The 18,137-nt window shown below is 37.9% G+C and overlaps 1 protein-coding gene across 1 annotated transcript in view; it reads right to left on the bottom strand.

Moving 5' to 3' along the window:
- Positions 1 to 17,521, bottom strand: part of LOC115209241 (phosphatidylinositol-3-phosphatase SAC1) — a 69,042-nt gene extending 51,521 nt beyond the window's left edge. The window contains exons 1-2 of the mRNA XM_029777525.2: positions 17,381 to 17,521; positions 4,953 to 5,050 (exon numbers count right to left, since the gene is read on the bottom strand). Of these exons, the coding sequence (XP_029633385.1) occupies positions 4,953 to 5,050; positions 17,381 to 17,406 (124 nt within the window). The 5' untranslated portion in view covers positions 17,407 to 17,521. The remainder of the gene's footprint in view (positions 1 to 4,952; positions 5,051 to 17,380) is intronic.
- Positions 17,522 to 18,137: the final 616 nt, after the last annotated feature.

The following is an 18,137-nucleotide window of genomic DNA, read 5'->3' as shown; positions in this document are numbered from 1 at the left end:
CGAACGACGGCCTGGTAGATTCGCCCTTTGGTCACCGAGGAGATCTCTCTTCTGTCCCACAGCCACTGCTGAAGGCATACAAATGCGGATCTGGCAGTACCTATGTGACACTCAACCTCAGCTGCGCCCTGGCCTGTTGGAACCACAGTTGACCTAGATAGACGAAGGACTCCACATCCTCCAGCTCCATGCCCTCGAGAACGGTTGGCTGCCATTCATCTGCTGCGACCAGAGACGTCATCACTTTGGTTTTGCCAGTATTGATCCAAAGACCAACAGCTGCTGCATGCACCCTTTCAAGAGCATCTTAGGCATCTGCCTGGTTAGAGCCCAAGAGCGCAATGTCATTTGCATAGGCCAGGTCCGTCACCACGACTCCTCTCCCAGCCTCTACGCCTGGGTAGTCCAGAAGCACAGTGTTGAGAATGTAATTGATGGCATAATTGAATAGGGTTGGCGAGAGCGCACAACCCTGTCGAACATCGGTAGTAACATCAAATGACTCCGTCTTCCCGCCATAGAACCTCACAGGAGCCCTCGTTGAATGATAGTAGCCCTGTATGAGGTTTAGCAGCTTCACAGGGATACCGTCTGCCTGCATAATATGCCAGAGGGTTTCCCGATCCACCGAGTTGAAGGCAGCCACAAAATTGATGAAGCAGAGAACAGCAGGTTGTTGGTGCACCCACCGCTGTTCCAAGACTTGCCGGAGACTGAAGATTTGATCAACACACCCTCTCCTGGGACAGAAGCTGCCCTGAGAAGGATGAGTACGGACATCACAGATGGCTTGGAACTTCTTCAGAAGAAAGATTGCAAAGGTTTCGGCAGCCACATCGATCAAGCTGATGCCTCTGTAGTTGGAACACAGCTTTCTATCACCTTTTTTGAAGAAAGGTAAAAGAGTTGCCTCGCTCCAATCATCAGGAAAACACTCCATCGCCCACACAGCACAGAAGACACGATGGAGCCAGGCTGCGAAGACATCAGGCACGGCCTCGTAGATCTCAAATAAGAACTGACTTGACTGTTAAAGTCTGTTCAACTCATACCAGCATGAAAAGCAAATGGAAAATGATGTTAATAATAAGAATGACTTTATATATCTCACCAACATCATTTTAATGTCTCCTTTTCCATAATTACATGGGTCAGATAGTTTAATGAGGCAAATTTACTATGGTCAGATATCCTTCCTGTCATCACCCCTTACCCATTTTCAAGCAAGGTAATAGTTCTGCATGTCCAGACTTTCTTTTTGCAGATTATTGAAAATGAATGACATTCATTTACCAAGTCATGCAATGTCAAAACAGGAGAGACAAACATATATGCAATCACCTGTCTCTTTCTCACACACACAATAAGCATCATTCAAATTCTGTCAACCAAATTAACTCACAAGGTTTCACTGACCCAATGTACCATGCAATGGGACTGAATTCAAGCATACATGGTTGCAAAACAAGCTTCTTAACCACACTGGTGCCTATATTTTACCCACACCCACATTTTTTTTTTTTTTTTTGCATTATACTTGCTCTAGATAAGCATTCAATTATGGCCAAATCACACAGATATAATTAGTCAAAAGACTGAAGGCTACATACATTTCACATATTTATTACTTTCTGAACATCCGCTTACAAAAAATGCATTTACATTAGTAAAGATCCTCCGTCATTTCAAGATTTTGTAGGCTGATTTTTTTTTTTTTTACCTTTAGAGCAGTAACACAATCTGTGATAAAGCACTTACATATTGATTCTTTACAGTATAGGTAACACAGAGTGAACTGAGGTACAAGAGGTTAACATATTTATTTAACCACTTGTCATCCTTAAGGTTACAGACGTTTTGCAGCTTTCATCATATAATAATAATTTCAGTGTATAATAAATTATTTTACATGTCTGCATTAATATGTATGCTATGAATGATACAACTGTATACTTACAAATTAGAACAGATAAAGAAAGCTAGCTCATCAGATCACTAGAACATCATGGTTACAGTTTATTTAGACAGAAAATATTTTGAGACCTTTTGACCCTATTTGAAAATAACTGTTGTTCAATATTATCTCTTGGTTTAATTTTTATGTCTCAAGTTGTCTGTTTCCTATTGAATTCATTCATGTTAAGTTTTGTTATATTTTTATATGTAGTTTTATATACTTTCAACATTTTTTTTTTTATTTAACTACTTTACTTCCTTTCCTAGCCTTTCCTGTTAACATTAAGGACGGTCAGTTTCCTGAACTTAGATACAGCACCTTGATATGAAACAAAATGTATTTATTATTTATATTTTTAATGATCATACCAAGCTAATTTTATTAAGTACGGGCCTTCCATACATTCTATTTATAAAGAGTAAATTTTGTATGGATACTTAAGAGTTGAAGCATTAATATGACCATCATGTTCTAGTGATCTGATGAGCTAGCTTTCTTTATCTGCACTGATTTGTAAATATACAATTGCATTGTATAATGCATAGCATGCATATTCGAGCAGAGATCATCATCATTTAACATCAGTTTTCCATGCTGACATGGGTTGGATGGTTTAACAGGAGCTGACCAGCTGAAGAGTTCCCTGGGCTCCATTTGTTTGTTTTTACATGATGTCAACAGTAGGTCAGATCTGGACGCCCTTCCTAATGCCAACCACTTTACAAACTGTACTGAGTATTTTACTTGGCACCAACACACATGAGCCACAAGATTAGGATTACTTGGCTGAGAGAGAGAGATGTAGAAGATTAGCTTGTATGTATGAACGGTCATGATTTTACTTAGCCAACATGCCCGCTCAAGCAGAGCAAACTACCCTGTAAAATAATTTATTATACACTGATATTATTATTACATGATGAAGGCTGGTGAAACAGCTGCATCCCTAAGGATGACAAGCGATTAAATAAATATATTCACCTCTCATACTTTTAGTTTATATATTACTCATGAAATAATTTCATCAATCAGATTTCCTCAATTTCAGCTGCATAGAACTCTGCATTACACCCCTCTGTCCTAGATTACTATGTAGTCTGCTAGCCAGGGCTGCTAGGGGAGCTTCCTGTGATAGCCACATAATTATATGAATCCATATATTACACTACAAATATATATATATTTATATATATATATATATATTGAAGAAATTAGAGTCAAAAAGAAGGAGTACAGTTGAACATTTATTTATTATTTGCTACAATTGTTTCACTGCAATGTACTGTTTGCTGCAAGAGCAAACACCATGGGTCTATCAACCGCTACTAAATTCACACCACAACAGAGATGACCTTGAAGTTGAAGATTTTAAGCTAACAGAGACAACACTCGTATATCACCCGAGGAAACACAACTAGATCTAATTATGCCAACAAACAGTTGCATAATCAAATATCTGTATTATTGGAGAACTACATTGCAGTGAAACAATTGTAGCAAATAATAAATAAATGTCCCATATTCCTTCTTCTTAACTCCAATTTCTTCAATTTTACATTCACACACAGTGAATACTCAAACTTAAACTTGGAAGTATATAACACTATCAATAGTCCTGAGTAATTCTGAAAGTGAATGAGCTTTATACTGTACTTTACCTATTTCTTTACTACCCACAAGGGGCTAAACACAGAGAGGACAAACAAGGACAGACAAATGGATTAAGTCGATTATATTGACTCCAGTGCGTAACTGGTACTTAATTTATCGACCCCTGAAAGGATGAAAGGCAAAGTCGACCTCGGCGGAATTTGAACTCAGAACGTAACGGCAGACGAAATACCGCTAAGCATTTCACCTGGCATGCTAATGTTTCTGCCAGCTCCTAATGGAATACAACTATATATATAATCAAATGAATAATAACAGATGATGGATAATTGTCAGCTGACAATAATCCACTGTTTGTTATTATTCACCATCATCATTTAACATCTGCCTTCCATGCATACATAGGTAGGGTGGTTGGCAGGAGCTGGACAGGTAGAAGACTACCCCAGGCTACTGTGTATGTTTTGGCAGGGTGCCCTTCCTAACACCAACCACTATGCAGAGTGAACTCAGTGCTTTTTACATGGCATAAGCACAGGCAAGGTTAGTTTTAGCATTATTTTTACAGTTGGATGCCATTCCAAATACCAACCACTTTACAATGTGCACTAGATGCTTCTTTACATGGCACCAGCACTGGTACCAAGTAATTTGCAAGACAAGGAATTTTGAGAGGGGTAATTTGATTATAACACACCAAGGGGGATTTGGACCAGCAAAATACTCACAGGGTTGGTTTTCTCTGTGTACACAACCGGAATATCCTATATGATACTTACCAACCATAGGCTCGAACCACAGGTTTATCCAACTCTACTTGGTGCATATCTTTACAAATACCTGATTCTATCTGAATCCTTATTTTATTCTGTGTGTGTGTGTGTGTGTGTGTGTATTTGTTGTTTTGTGAAGTTATGTATATGTATAAGGGAAAGATTGACAGTGTTTGCAAGCCAGTGGGACTTGCTCAGGGTAATTCAATTTTTTTACAATAAACATACTGATTGCCTTGGACTCTTAGTGAAAAAGCACCCTTGGAGGAACCATGTGTGCCCAAACAACATTCTGGTTGTTTTAGTCCACACAGAGGTCATTCAAATAGGTCACCAATCACTAACAGTAAAAGAACACAATGTTACACAACAACACTTAGAATAGTTACTGAGGAGTCAGCCCAGGTCTGATTTCAGTGTCCACAATAGAGTCAACTTTATTACAAGCAGTCCTTTATTAGACAAAGTTTTCACCCAGCATACGTAAAGATCTACACTTTCAATCTATATAACAATATTAGTATATTACATCTAAATGTAAAGTCTATATATGAATAATTTCTTCAAATATTGTAAATAGATGAATAAAGGAATCAGTAAAAAAAACTCACCTTGCAGATTTATCTCTTGAGTCACCCGATCAATAACCAATAACTCATTAGTTACTGAATCTTTAGCTTCAATAATGAATTTTTCTGACGTGATATGCCTAGAAAATTTAATATTTTAAAATTAGGGAAAATGTTAAATTTTGGTTTGAATTTAAAACAGTTAAATATCAAAGTTATGCTTTAAAAACTAATAAAGTTTAAAGTAAATGAAATAATTTTGGAGAAATATGAATGCACTTCAGTTTCTTACACTTTTACTTGTTTTAGTTATTAGACTGTGGCCATGAGGGAGCACTTCCTTGTATGACTAATGTAACAAATCAACCTCAGTACTTATTTTAAGCCTGATACTTATTCTGTTGGTGCTTTTGCCAAACTGCTAAGTTACAGGGGTGTAAACTAACCAATACACATTGCAAAACAGTCAGGGTGGGTGGACACAAGTTCACACACACACAACAAACTTTCATACAGTCTCACTCCATCAATTTCATTCACATGGTATCGCTCAGCCTGGGGCTATAGTAAAACATACTTGCTCAAAGTGCTGGGCCATAGGATGGAACCTGAAACAATGTGGTTGCAAAGCAAACTTCTTAACTACACAGTCATGTATGTGTCTAAGAGATATCAAACGAGATTCTTTTTTTTATTTATGCCTAAGAAAAAATTTTAGTAATTCATAGTTTTTTATTTTAATGAACACTTTCAATTAGAATTCACAGAGTCTGCTTTTCTAACCATGTCCACCTAACAATATAAAGAGTAGTTGTAGTAGTATGAGGGCATGCACAGTAACAGTATGTCACTGCATCCACCATTTGTTGGTGCTTCCTTACCCTTCATGGATAAAACCTTTGCACCACTAAGGCAACAACCCTCCATGGCTGGTGAGGGTTTTATGAGGTCAGAGTGCAAATCCTAACCCAACCTCTTTTAGGTGCTTTTTATGATATAAACTAGCAATGCATCCTGGCATTGCCTGGGTGTTATGACCTACAAGCACATTGTATTATTTGCTCCTTTCTTATGGGCAGAATCGGCACAGCTGATATATAGTTAATGGAATAATGGAAGTAATTTTTTGTTTAATAGTGAAGCCTCTCTCTGTCCCTGTGTGTGTCTGTCTTTAGATGTGTATGTGTCAGTCATCAGAAAAATGTATGTATACTGACAGACACATACACTTGTCAGTCATCGGCCTAACATAGGTAACGAAAATGCAAATACACTCATATAGAAAATGTGATGTCGTCATCATTCATCATCATTGTTTAATGTCTGTTTTCCATGCTGGAATGGGTTGGATGGTTCAGCTGGGGTCAGGGAAGCCAGGAGGCTGCACTAGGCCCCAATTTGATATGGCAGTGTTTCTGCAGCTGGATGCCCTTCCTAACGCCAACCACTCTGAGAGTGTAGTGGGTGCTTTTTACGTGCCACTGGGACAGGGGCCAGATGAACTGGTATCGACCACGATCAGATGGTGCTTTTACGTGCCACTGGCATGGAAGCCAGTCAAAGCAGCACTGGCATCAGCCACGTTCGGATAGTGCTTTTTACGTGCTACCAGCACAGGGGTCACAACTGCAATTTCCATTTGACTTGATTTTGATATTGATGTACTTGACTGAATAGGTCTCCTTATGCATGGCATGTCGTCCTACAATCCAAGGTATTTTTGAGTGGGCTGGTTATGTGACACTAGTGTAGGTTACAGCTGTGAACTCACTTTATTTTCTGGGTCTTCTCAGTCACAGCATACCTTCAGAGGTCTTGGTCTTTTGTCATTGCCTCTGTGGGGCCCAACATTCAAAGGTCATGATTCACCACCTCATCCCATGTCTTCCTGGGTCTCCCTCTACCCCGGATTCCTTTCACTGATTGGGAGTGGCACTTCACACACCTCTCCTCGTCCATCCACAGTACATGACCATACCAATGTAAACGTCTCTCTCGCATGCCACATCTGATGCTTCTTATGTCTATCATTTCTCTCAGGATGCTTACACTCTGCCATGTGTGCACACTGACATTACACATCCAGCAGATCATGCTAGCTTCATTTCTTTCTACCTACACCTTTTCTACAGATCGTGCAGGGCCACCTACCTGAAGGGATGTGTTCTGTGTTTGCATTCCTACTTACTAGAACTTTGGTCTTTGCAACATTGACTCTAAGGCCCTTCGAATCTAAACCTTGCTTCCACACCTGAAATTTCTTCTCTAGTTCTGGTAGTGATTTTGCTATGAGGGCCAGGTCATCAGCATAGAGGAGCTCCCAGGGACAACCTGTCTTGAATTCCTCTGTTATTGCCTGGAGGACTATGATGAATAGGAGGCTGATCCTTGGTGGACCCCTACTTCTACCCAGAATTCTTCACTATACTCATTTCCAATCCTAACCCTACTAACGGCATCTCTGTGTAGGGCATGTACAGCCCTTATTAACAATTCATCAATCCCCAGTTTTTGCATTGCCTACCAGATAAGGGATCGGGGGTGGGGGGACCCTGTCAAAGGCTTTCTCCAAGTCCACAAAAGCCAAATATAGGGGTCTCTTGTGTATGTCACTATTTTGACATGCTTTTCACAGTTGGATACCCACACCATCACCAATCACTTTACTTTGTGGACTGTATACATTGTATTGTACTTCCAGCTGTCTCCATTCACTCCTGTTGAATTTGTTTGGGTTACCAAACTGTCCCCATGCTACTAGGTAGACATTAAACAACAAGATTCAAATTTTTTGCAGATTCTAATTGCAGTCACAAAAACAACCAGGTGAAGTCATTGAATCTTATGTTACAATTCCATGCATCCTTACTATATATTGTAGATTCCATTCAGACTGTAACTACTGATGTATATTGGTAGAATGCATTAGAAATTCATATATTTATAGGATCTCTTCTAACCATTTTCAACAAAGACTCCTTCAGAGTTATTCACTGAATTTGTAAAACAGGTAATCACCCAAGCCCATTCTCTAGAAGCTGCTCAGAGTTGTGTAATCTCTTTTCTCTTCATGCCTTATTTGGAACTGTAACAAAAAAACTGAGTCCAGTTCCCTTAGCAATGAGCATATTGTATTGACCCCTAGTATAACCACTCTTTGTCTAGTAAAAAAATGAAATTTGTCATAACTGCAAAAAGTTAAAGTTTGAACATTTTCTACAAGTATGTCTCTCAAAGGGAGCTCTATTAGCATTTACAAGTCATTCTGAAAAAGGGCACATCAACAAATACACTTGAAAAGGCTACCGTCAATGTATTTATGGCCAACCAATGTATTGATGCTTTACCTGGCTTATTTGACCTGGAAGTGCCACCAGTTTCATCAATAAAGATGTTTGCAAAAAATCTCTCACTCCAATCTTCTCGCCAATGTCTTTGAATTGGCTTGAGAACTCCATCTAAACATTGTATGTAAATTAATGCATATTTTTTACCCTTTAGTACAAAAAGGTTTATAATCATCATCATCAACATTTTATGTCTGTTTTCCATGCTGGCATAGGTTGAGTGGCTTGACAGAAACTGGCAAGGCCAGGGGTCACAGCAGTTTGCATAGTGTGGTTTGACTTGGTTTCTATGACTAGATGCCCTTTCTAACACCAACCACAAGTGTACTAGGTGCTTTTTACATGGAAACTTGGTTTTAGGATCTCTGGTCTGTTGCAGTAGGCAAGTCTTCTCAAGTACAGCAACGCATCACATATCTTGTTCCACTGTGCATTTAAATATTTTTCAATTCTTGGACATGACTTCTTTAAATGTCACAACACTATTAAGTTTAAAAAATTCTAACAGTTGCTCAATTTGCAATGGTTTTGATACCTCTTTGTATTTTTCCATACCTATACAATGATTTGAAATCAATTGCTACTAAATCTTGCTGCTTTTCTTCTCTTGTGAAATGTTTGTCAAAAAAGTGACTAAATAGTTTCTTGGTGATATTATTCAGTCCTTAATTTCTTCAAGGCGAACAAATGCGACTGTTGTAAAACAGAAGAGGAAATGCCTTGCTACTGACTGTTCACAAACAATACAGCCCTGCCTTCTCGATATCTACCCACTTCCTAATATTGCAAATCTAGTATTCTATTTGCAATAAATTCAACAGAAAACGGGATCTGAATGCAGCACATTGTCAAGTTCTATGCCACAATAATAAGGGATATACTACATTTCAAGCTGATGGACCCATATCTAATTTTACATGGTTACATTTTAGTGTGACTAATGCTTGCTATGTGCTTTTCAAAGAGTGATGGATAGTGTATCAAAGCAATTGACACCTGCCAAGGTAGGTGTCAATTATTGCTATTGACAAAACTATTGAGGAGAATGGTGAGAACCTGACTCAAATGCTTTTTCAGCTATGAAGGGACACAACATTACAGTTATTAAAGACAAATGTTTTTTTTTAACTAAAGATCCATTTGCTATATACTCTTTTACTTGTTTCAGTCATTTGACTGCAGCCATGCTGGAGCACCGCCTTTAGTCGAGCAAATCGACCCCGGGACTTATTCTTTGTAAGCCCAGTACTTATTCTATCGGTCTCTTTTGCCAAACCGCTAAGTGACGGGGACATAAACACACCAGCATCGGTTGTCAAGCAATGCTAGGGGGACAAACACAGACACACACACACACACATATATATATATATATATATATACATATATACGACAGGCTTCTTTCAGTTTCTGTCGACCAAATCCACTCACAAGGCATTGGTCGGCCCGGGACTATAGCAGAAGACACTTGCCCAAGATGCCACGCAGTGGGACTGAACCTGGAACCATGTGGCTGGTTAGTAAGCTACTTACCACACAGCCACTCCTGCGCCTAGAGGATACAAAACAGAAACTAATTCTCTGCAACTTGATATGGAAAGACTGAAACTTACTCATTCACTACCAGATGCATAGTAATGCTGAACACACTAAGACTACTACTAGGTTTCTTTAACTACTACTCTAAATTGGTGTCTCATTTCTCAACTAATTCAATCCCTACTAAATTTAACATTTCTGTTACTATAAAGACATCTAGATGCTATATGCCTATTTAAAACTTCAATAGTTAATTCTACATTCCCTCTCCCCTGACTTTCTACCATATGTTGAAACTGATGCTTCTGGAAATACAATTTTAGATGTTCTTTCACAGTGTCATAAATTTGTTCAATTTTCTCTCCAAACATACACTCTTTCATAAACTGAAGGGAAGATATAGTTATAATAGAAAGTGTTAGGAAATGGGGAATTTTTTTACTGTTATTTTACATTACACACTGATCAACAAGTTATCTTTATTGGTTGCAAAGTAATAAGATCTTTCATTGCAATGTAGGATTATTGCTCTGCAATGATGGTTGTTGATGGTCTTAACAGATGCTCTTCAATAACATTTTTTCTTGGAATGGCAGGTTTATAAAGTCTTTGTGAGAAGTAAGACTTAAACATGTAAGTAAGAAAAATCTAATCTCAATCTCATTATTGAAGAGGAAGTTATGACTCTACTACTTAAAATACTTCATTGCTAAACAAAGATCAAGAAAGCACCAAAAAGGCTAAATCCTGAAAGCACCAGACAGATTCTACAAATTCTCATCTAAGTGTATCTGCCAGCCTGTCATTTGGAATAAATACATTTGTTAACATATGCATGTCATATTTGAATTTGAACATTTAAGTGAAATAATACAATTCATGTCCCAGCACTATCCAACTCATGGAAAAATAGATGTAAAATGATCATGATCTATACATTAAATACATCAAACATCCATGTTCCATGCTAGCATGGGTGGGAAGGTACCACAAGGGCTGGCCAGGCCTAAGCCTGCACTAGACTTCTGTGACTGTTTTAGCAGGATTTTTACAGCTGGATGCCCTTCCTAACACCAGCCACTCAGCAGAGTGGACTTTGTGCTTTTTATGAGGCACAAGCACAGGCAAGGTCAGTTTTGGCAAGGATGCCCTTCCGAACACCAACCACTTTACAGTGTGGACTGGGTGCTTTTAAGAGGCACCTGCACTGACAGGGTCACCAACAAGTACTTGTAAGACAAAAACTTTTAAGAGGGGAGGAGACATTGGAGGAGGTGACAATGAAAAGGTTATAGTGAGACAGATATAGGCGTCTTGCTGAAGAAGAAGTACAAGTTTACACGGCTGGAGAGAGAAAGATCAGGAATAAAGACAGAAACAGGTGTGCTACCACAAAGAAAATACATGGTTGCCCAACCTGAGGGAAGTGCACAAAATTCTGGGCATACTCACAAAGAATGGGGATCAGAGTATAAATGAGATGGTTGAGTAAAGGAAGAGAGAGATACAGAGAGTGGCAAGTGCCAGGGCATACCCTTGAGATTCAAATGCAATATAAGTGACAGCATATTGCAAAGAGAGTGCAATGAAAGAGTGCAAAGTAAGTAGTGAAAGACCTGGGAATGAAGGAGGAAATGCAAAACAGAGAAGAGATTCAAATTGGTTTGTTGGGGTAGGGTGAGGGAAAAGCTTTCTTGTTACGTGTGAGTGGAACATCCAGGTGGGGGGCTAGTAGATGGCAATGTGTGTAGACAAGGCATGTGTGTAGAACACACATGTTGGGGCAAGCTGAGATCAATGATATAGTGGCACTGGGCCAAGGGGACAGGATTGGGGAGTGGGAGGTAATCATAGTACATGAAGCGGGAATGTGAAGAAGAGAAGGGATGTAGAGACAGTTTGGTTCGAATGTGGCAGAGTGTGTGAGAAGTTTTCTACACAGCGCTTCTAGAACTCAGTTTTGCTGATGTGGGCAGGTCTTCTCAAGAACTTCATATTACCAGACATGTTGGTCCATGGTCATTTCCTCCATGAGGTCCAACTTCCTGAAATCAGTCCCTACCACTTCATGCCATGTCTTCCTGGGTTTCCCTCTTCCATGGGTACCATCTACTTTCAGTGATCCGCACTTCTTTATGTAGCGGCCCTCATTCACATGCATCACATGTCCAAACCAACGTAGTCCTCTATATTAACAATTTTCAATAAGTGAAAGATTAATGTATGCAATAAAGATGTGAGCAAAAAGGGAACTCTAGAGGGTTTGCAGAGTTTCTACCTACACCTTTTCTACAGATCAGGCAGTGCGACCTACCTGAAGGGGCGTGTGATATATTTGCCTTCCTACTTACTAGAACTTTGGTCTTTGCGACATTGACTCTAAGGCCTTTTGATTCAAAACCTTGCTTCCAAACCTGAAATTTCTTCTCTAGTTCTGGTAGTAATTTTGCTATGAGGGTCAGGTCATCAGCATAAAGGAGGTCCCAAGGTCAACATGTCTTGAATTCCTCTGTTATTGCCTGGAGGACTATGATGAATAAGAGGGGGCTGAGGGCTGATCCTTGGTGAATCCCTACTTCTACCTGGAATTCTTCACTATACTCATTGCCAACCCTAACCTTACTAACGGCATCTCTGTATAGGGCCTGTACAGCCCTTATTAACCATTTGTCAATCCCCAGTTTCCGCATTGCCCACCAGATAAGGGATCAGGGGACTCTGTCAAAGGCTTTCTCCAAGTTCACAAAAGCCGAGTATAGGGGTTTATCTTTGGCTAGGTATTTCTCATGCAGTTGCTGTACCAGGATTATAGCATCAGTGGTGCTTCTACCTGGCACAAAACCAAACTGCATCTCATCTAATAGTGCGTGTGTTTATTTGAAAAAGAAAAAAAATCCTCCTGAAATATAACAGTACCTGTTTCAACACATGATTTCACATCAGGAATCTTGCAAAATTAATACATAAACATACTGGTAACCTATTTAGTATGGAATGTGGATTGATGAGATAAGGTAAGAATGACAAAAGGAAGAAAGATATGTTGAGTAGGTCTTTGTTAAAATGCAGTGTGTTAATTCAGAGAAATAGAAAGGCATTGAAGACAGTGGTTTTAGGTTTCCATGTGTGTAGCAGCAGCACTCTCCCAGATACATTGTGGAATCAAAAAGTTCCCAGACTAGTTATGTTTAATAAAAAATAACTTATTTACCTAAGTTTTAGCATCATCTCCTTCAAAATAGTTACTTTTTGCAGCAATAAACTGGTCCCAGCATTCCTGCCACTTTTGGAATCTGGCCTGGAAGTCATTTTCCATAAGCAAGTTGAGGACTTTCTGTGATTTGCACTGGATTTTGACAACAGTGTTAAAATGGTACCGTCTGAGCTGCATTTTCATCTTCAGGAAGAGAAGGAAGTCTGCAGGTGCTAAATCTGGCAAATAGGGCAGGTGCGGAAGCAATACCATGTTGTTTTTGGCAAGACTCAAATGCATGAGGAGAGCTCTGTGACAGGATGCTTTGGCGTCATGAAGAATCCAATTCTTTGCACCCCACAAATCTGGCCACTTTCACTGAAAGTCCTCCCATAAATGCTTCAAAACATTGCAATAGAACTCTCAATTGATGGTCTGGCTCTGGGGGATGAATTCCTAATGCACAATACCACATTTCTGGGGGTGACGCTTGTGGCAGGTCTTCCAGATCACTCACTGTCTTCCGGGGATGTTCTTCCACCTTTGAAGCACCTGTGCCACCTGAAACATTGCATACAATCCATTGCCTCATCACTGAAAGCTTGCCGAAGCATGCTCGATGTCTCTGTAGCAGACTTCCCAAGTTTAGAACAAAATTTCATGTTAGCTCTTTATTACAGTCCATGACAAAATCACAGACTACAGCATACATATGATCACAAAAACACAAACTTCACAACTTGCAAAGTAAACACAGTGATGATACTTGGCACACTGTCTCATGAAGGTCACTGTTAGCTGTAACTGTGCATGCAATCATGTGCTGCCATCTGTTGGCGCACTACAGAACTAGTCTGGGAACCTTTTGATACCACCTCATATATGTGTAATATGTGTGTAATGTTGGTTGATTTTGACTTGGTTACCAAATCCCCATTGGTGGATATTGTCAAGGTCATTGTCCTTGGAAGAAGTGAATGCTTAGTGTAAGGTATCCAGGTTGCAGATGGTTAAGAGGAATAAATAGTATCATACATATATAAAAGTGAGTGGTATTAAAACAACAATTAGAACATTAATGATATCAAATAGATTATTAAAGAACAGTTTACAAGACATAGCCATAGTTTAACCTACACCAAAATTAATGAAATATGAATTAGAGAGATCCTCATTAGTGAATAAGAATACTGATCCTAGTGAACAGAGATGGATTTAGCCCATTTAGCTAGGAAATTGTCATACCATATATAGTTTGAAGTTTTCAAGGCAGTATGACAGGAGAGCAAATCTCCATAAAAATCTGGATTTACAGGGACCATACCGCTGGTTTATGAAATGGATGCAAGTGAGGTGAGGTAGGTGGTGGTTGTTTACCATTGTTTTTTTCATTACTTGTGAGATATTGGAAGATAGGGTGACAGGTAGGTAGTTGTTGTTCTTATGAATAAGTAGAAAAAAACACATGGAAGAGAAGGGATTTCCAAGTGGACAGACTATATGGTGACTTTCTTTACAAGTGTACAGTTTGCAGAACCATCTGGATTTTTTAAAAAAATAGTGGGTAGCAAGGAGTGATAATTTTCAATGCATGAAATTGGTAAAATTGAAATTTGACAAATCTCTCCTTCTCCTTTTTTATTTGGAAATAGATTTAGTAAATCATTTTTGGTCTCATTTAGCACTATTTGAACTGGATCTTACTCTCTATATTTTCCACTTTGTCTATAACAAAAACATTAATCCATAACAAAATATGATTCTCATCTTCACACCGTATCACATATTCTGCTATTCCTGATTTTTGTTGTCTTGCATTGGTTTAGAACTTTTCAATGTTCTGTGATTCTAATTTTCAGGGAGTTTCAATTCTTCTGTTTCTGGTGAGGCATCTTTGGAGTATCATGCTATTTCTGGGCACTGTTATCATATATTAATTACAGTTTTATCATGTCTTCCCAGACACAATAGGAAAGAGTTATTGTGAGGTCTAGTTAAAGCTCTTGCTGAGACTTTATTCTGTAATATGCAGTTAAGGGCATATATATTTCTTAGGAATGTATATTTTAAAGTGGAATACTTTGTGTTTATAAACTTTGTTACTGGAACATTATTTAGTCTGATGCAGTTGGCATCTGAAAATACCCGATGGCCTGAGTGATGGGAATTGTAATTTAGCTAGAGTTTGTGTATCAATATCAAAATGCAAAATTCAATGGATCAAGTTAACAATTAAAAATCATTCTAACTGTACTAATAACTCATTCAGATTGCTGATTTCTCAGTTGATTACATGCTGATTAAGTAAAACAATAGGCAATATCTGCTTGGTGAAAGTGTCATAAGTTGACAGCTAAGTTGTGTAAACAAACTAATAAAGAAATTGGAAATCACAGATGAGATTATGTAAGCCCAAGATAGCAGATAGGAAGTATTTGAAAACATTTAAACCCTACTAACATAGAAAGATGAATGTTAAAATGGTGATGATGATGATGATCATCATCATCGTTTAACGTCCGTTTTCCTTGCTAGCATGGGTTGGACGGTTCGTGGTCTGGGAAGCCAGGAGGCTGCGCCAGGCCCAGTCTAATCTGGAAGTGTTTCTACAGCTGGATGCCCTTCCTAACGCCAACCACTCCGAGAGTGTAGTGGGTGCTTTTTATGTGCCACCTGCACAGGTGCCAGACGAGGCTGGCAAACGGCCACGATCGGATGGTGATTTTTACGTGCCACCGGCACGGAATAATCAATGGATTTAGACTTTGATATGACATCAAATTGGAACAAAATTTTAGGAATTGTTAACAGTTTTGATACTGAAAGAAAATATGATCATCAACCGACACTACTGACAAGTAACTTCAACATATTGGACAAGCTTACAAGGGTTTTTTTAAGAGGTCATTAAAATTGCTACAAATAGCAGTTAAATCTCTCATGACTGACTATCAGATTACATAGGACAAAGTAATCTCTAGCATACAAAAAGGCAGCAGCATTATACTGGTTATAGCATCTTTATTCAGAGGTTTTCTCAATCATGTCTGATTGGGATTAACCATCATTAGTGTGGCAATACAACTTGCCTCCACAAAAACAATAATTAAAATATTTATTTCAGATTCCTACTATATGTCTTTGAACCAGACATTGAAATTATCGAGAGAACAACAAGTAGTGTACATGAAGTATCAAAGATTTTTTAAATGACACAAGTTTCAGAAAGAAATCAGTTGATCAAGTTTACCAAACTTTATTAAATTAACAAAATTAAAAATCATTCTTGTGCAATTTAAAATTCTATCAATCACGATCTTCCGTAGTTATGTGTGACCCACACTTTCGAATAGCTCTGACAGATAGACAAAAATATGAAAAAAAAAAATAAAAGTTTGGGAATAATAGTGCGACAAGATTATTATTTTTTAAATTGTGGTTAGCAGATTTTCTGAGTCACTCAAAGGCACAAATTCGTTTTAATGCAGGAATAAATTCAGACTAAACTGACTTAAGCATGTGTCGATTGTCATACGGTAGACGTGGACGTCGAGATAAACTCCCAGAAGGTCGATTCTGCAGCATGGTTTCGATTTCTTATTGAAAACCAATTCACTTACGCAACTGATACCACCCAGTAAAGATATGCACGTCACAATATCCTATTCACCTTGTCTAAAATATAGGGTTGTATATTTAGTAAAAACAATTAAATACTGAAATACACCAATAAAGGAATAACGCCCACTCTTAACATAGTTAGGTCAATCAAAAGTAAAAAACAAAAACATTTATCATTTTATAATATCATCAAATAAAAAAAAGTTGTCTATTCAACAAAAATTATTGTAAAATATGTTGAAAATACAGCATTAAAATATTCGGAATTATTATATTAATTCAATGCAGTAGAAAATAAACGATATTAACTTGAATTTATATAAAATTAACTTTAACCATCCGAGTAAATAAAATAGAAAGGTTCCTTCACAGTATTAGAATATTAATTTTTACGGAGTTAAGAATATAAGGTCTGGCAACTAATTTAGATGAAAATGAAGTCAATGAACATCGACGTAATATGCAAAATATAGTGAAGATGTAATAAAATCAGAGAAGGGATTTTACACCAACAAACAAACAGTGTCAGCATTTTTAACCGGATAAGAAGTACGTTTTAGTCTGTAAGAAATTAACTAGTAAACGAAAAACATTCTGATTAACAAATATTTAATTAATTTATTTTTCTACTAATCGCATGCTGATGATAATGAGAGATTAAATTATTTCACTATCAAAGAAAATTATTTATCCAATATGAAAATTGAGATAGAATTAGATAAAAAAATAAGTCCAAAATTATAACAGTTGTAAATAAATGAAGAACTTACAATCGGAGAGATTCATGAACAGCCATGATTTCATTACAGATGAGATAAAGAAGACGTTTTAAGGTAGCAAACGCTACACCGTTATGACAGGTTCTCTAAGGGAGCTAATTAAGATCAAATTTGGGCGGTGAGAGAAAGAGAGAGAGAAGAAGAAAGGTAACTCTTGTATACTAATTAAAACTGCATTCCCAGTCATTCATTGAAAAATAAACCCATGGAAGATTAGCGTTATTTACGAGTTAAAAACGAAAGGCTATTTAGTTTATTTTTTGTTTTTAGAAATACTCAGCTCTTTATGAGCTTTCTGAATGGTGAATTTGAAGTGTACATCTAAAATAATACAATATAGCCTCGTCAGCAACCTGGTTGCATGCAGTTCACACGAGGAAAATTTCAACACCATATATCAATAAATGTTTAAAATGAAGTTAATAGTTTTGTGTTTTTGAATGTCTAATATGTGTTTTTCACACTGCAATTCTCTTAGTTTCAACACATAGCCTCAGATCAAATCACTTGCCTGGCAAGAACACATGAAAAGCTAAAATGAAAGTCCACATCATCCCCAGACTACCACTTCATTATTATGGCTAATCTTACATTGAAATGTAACTCAGAATAGACATTTTCACTGGTTCTGATCAGACAAGTTATTTAATTGGTCAGCTCTTCATAAATTCTTTACTGACTGATTATGGCTGTAAATGCTCTTCACTTACTTTGGTTCCCAAAGCGGGTGGTATTGCCCCCATGGGGG

This window comes from Octopus sinensis, linkage group LG1 (genome assembly GCF_006345805.1).
Source record: "Octopus sinensis linkage group LG1, ASM634580v1, whole genome shotgun sequence".
Classification (NCBI taxonomy): domain Eukaryota; kingdom Metazoa; phylum Mollusca; class Cephalopoda; order Octopoda; family Octopodidae; genus Octopus; species Octopus sinensis.
This window is presented reverse-complemented; position numbering and strand designations above follow the sequence as displayed.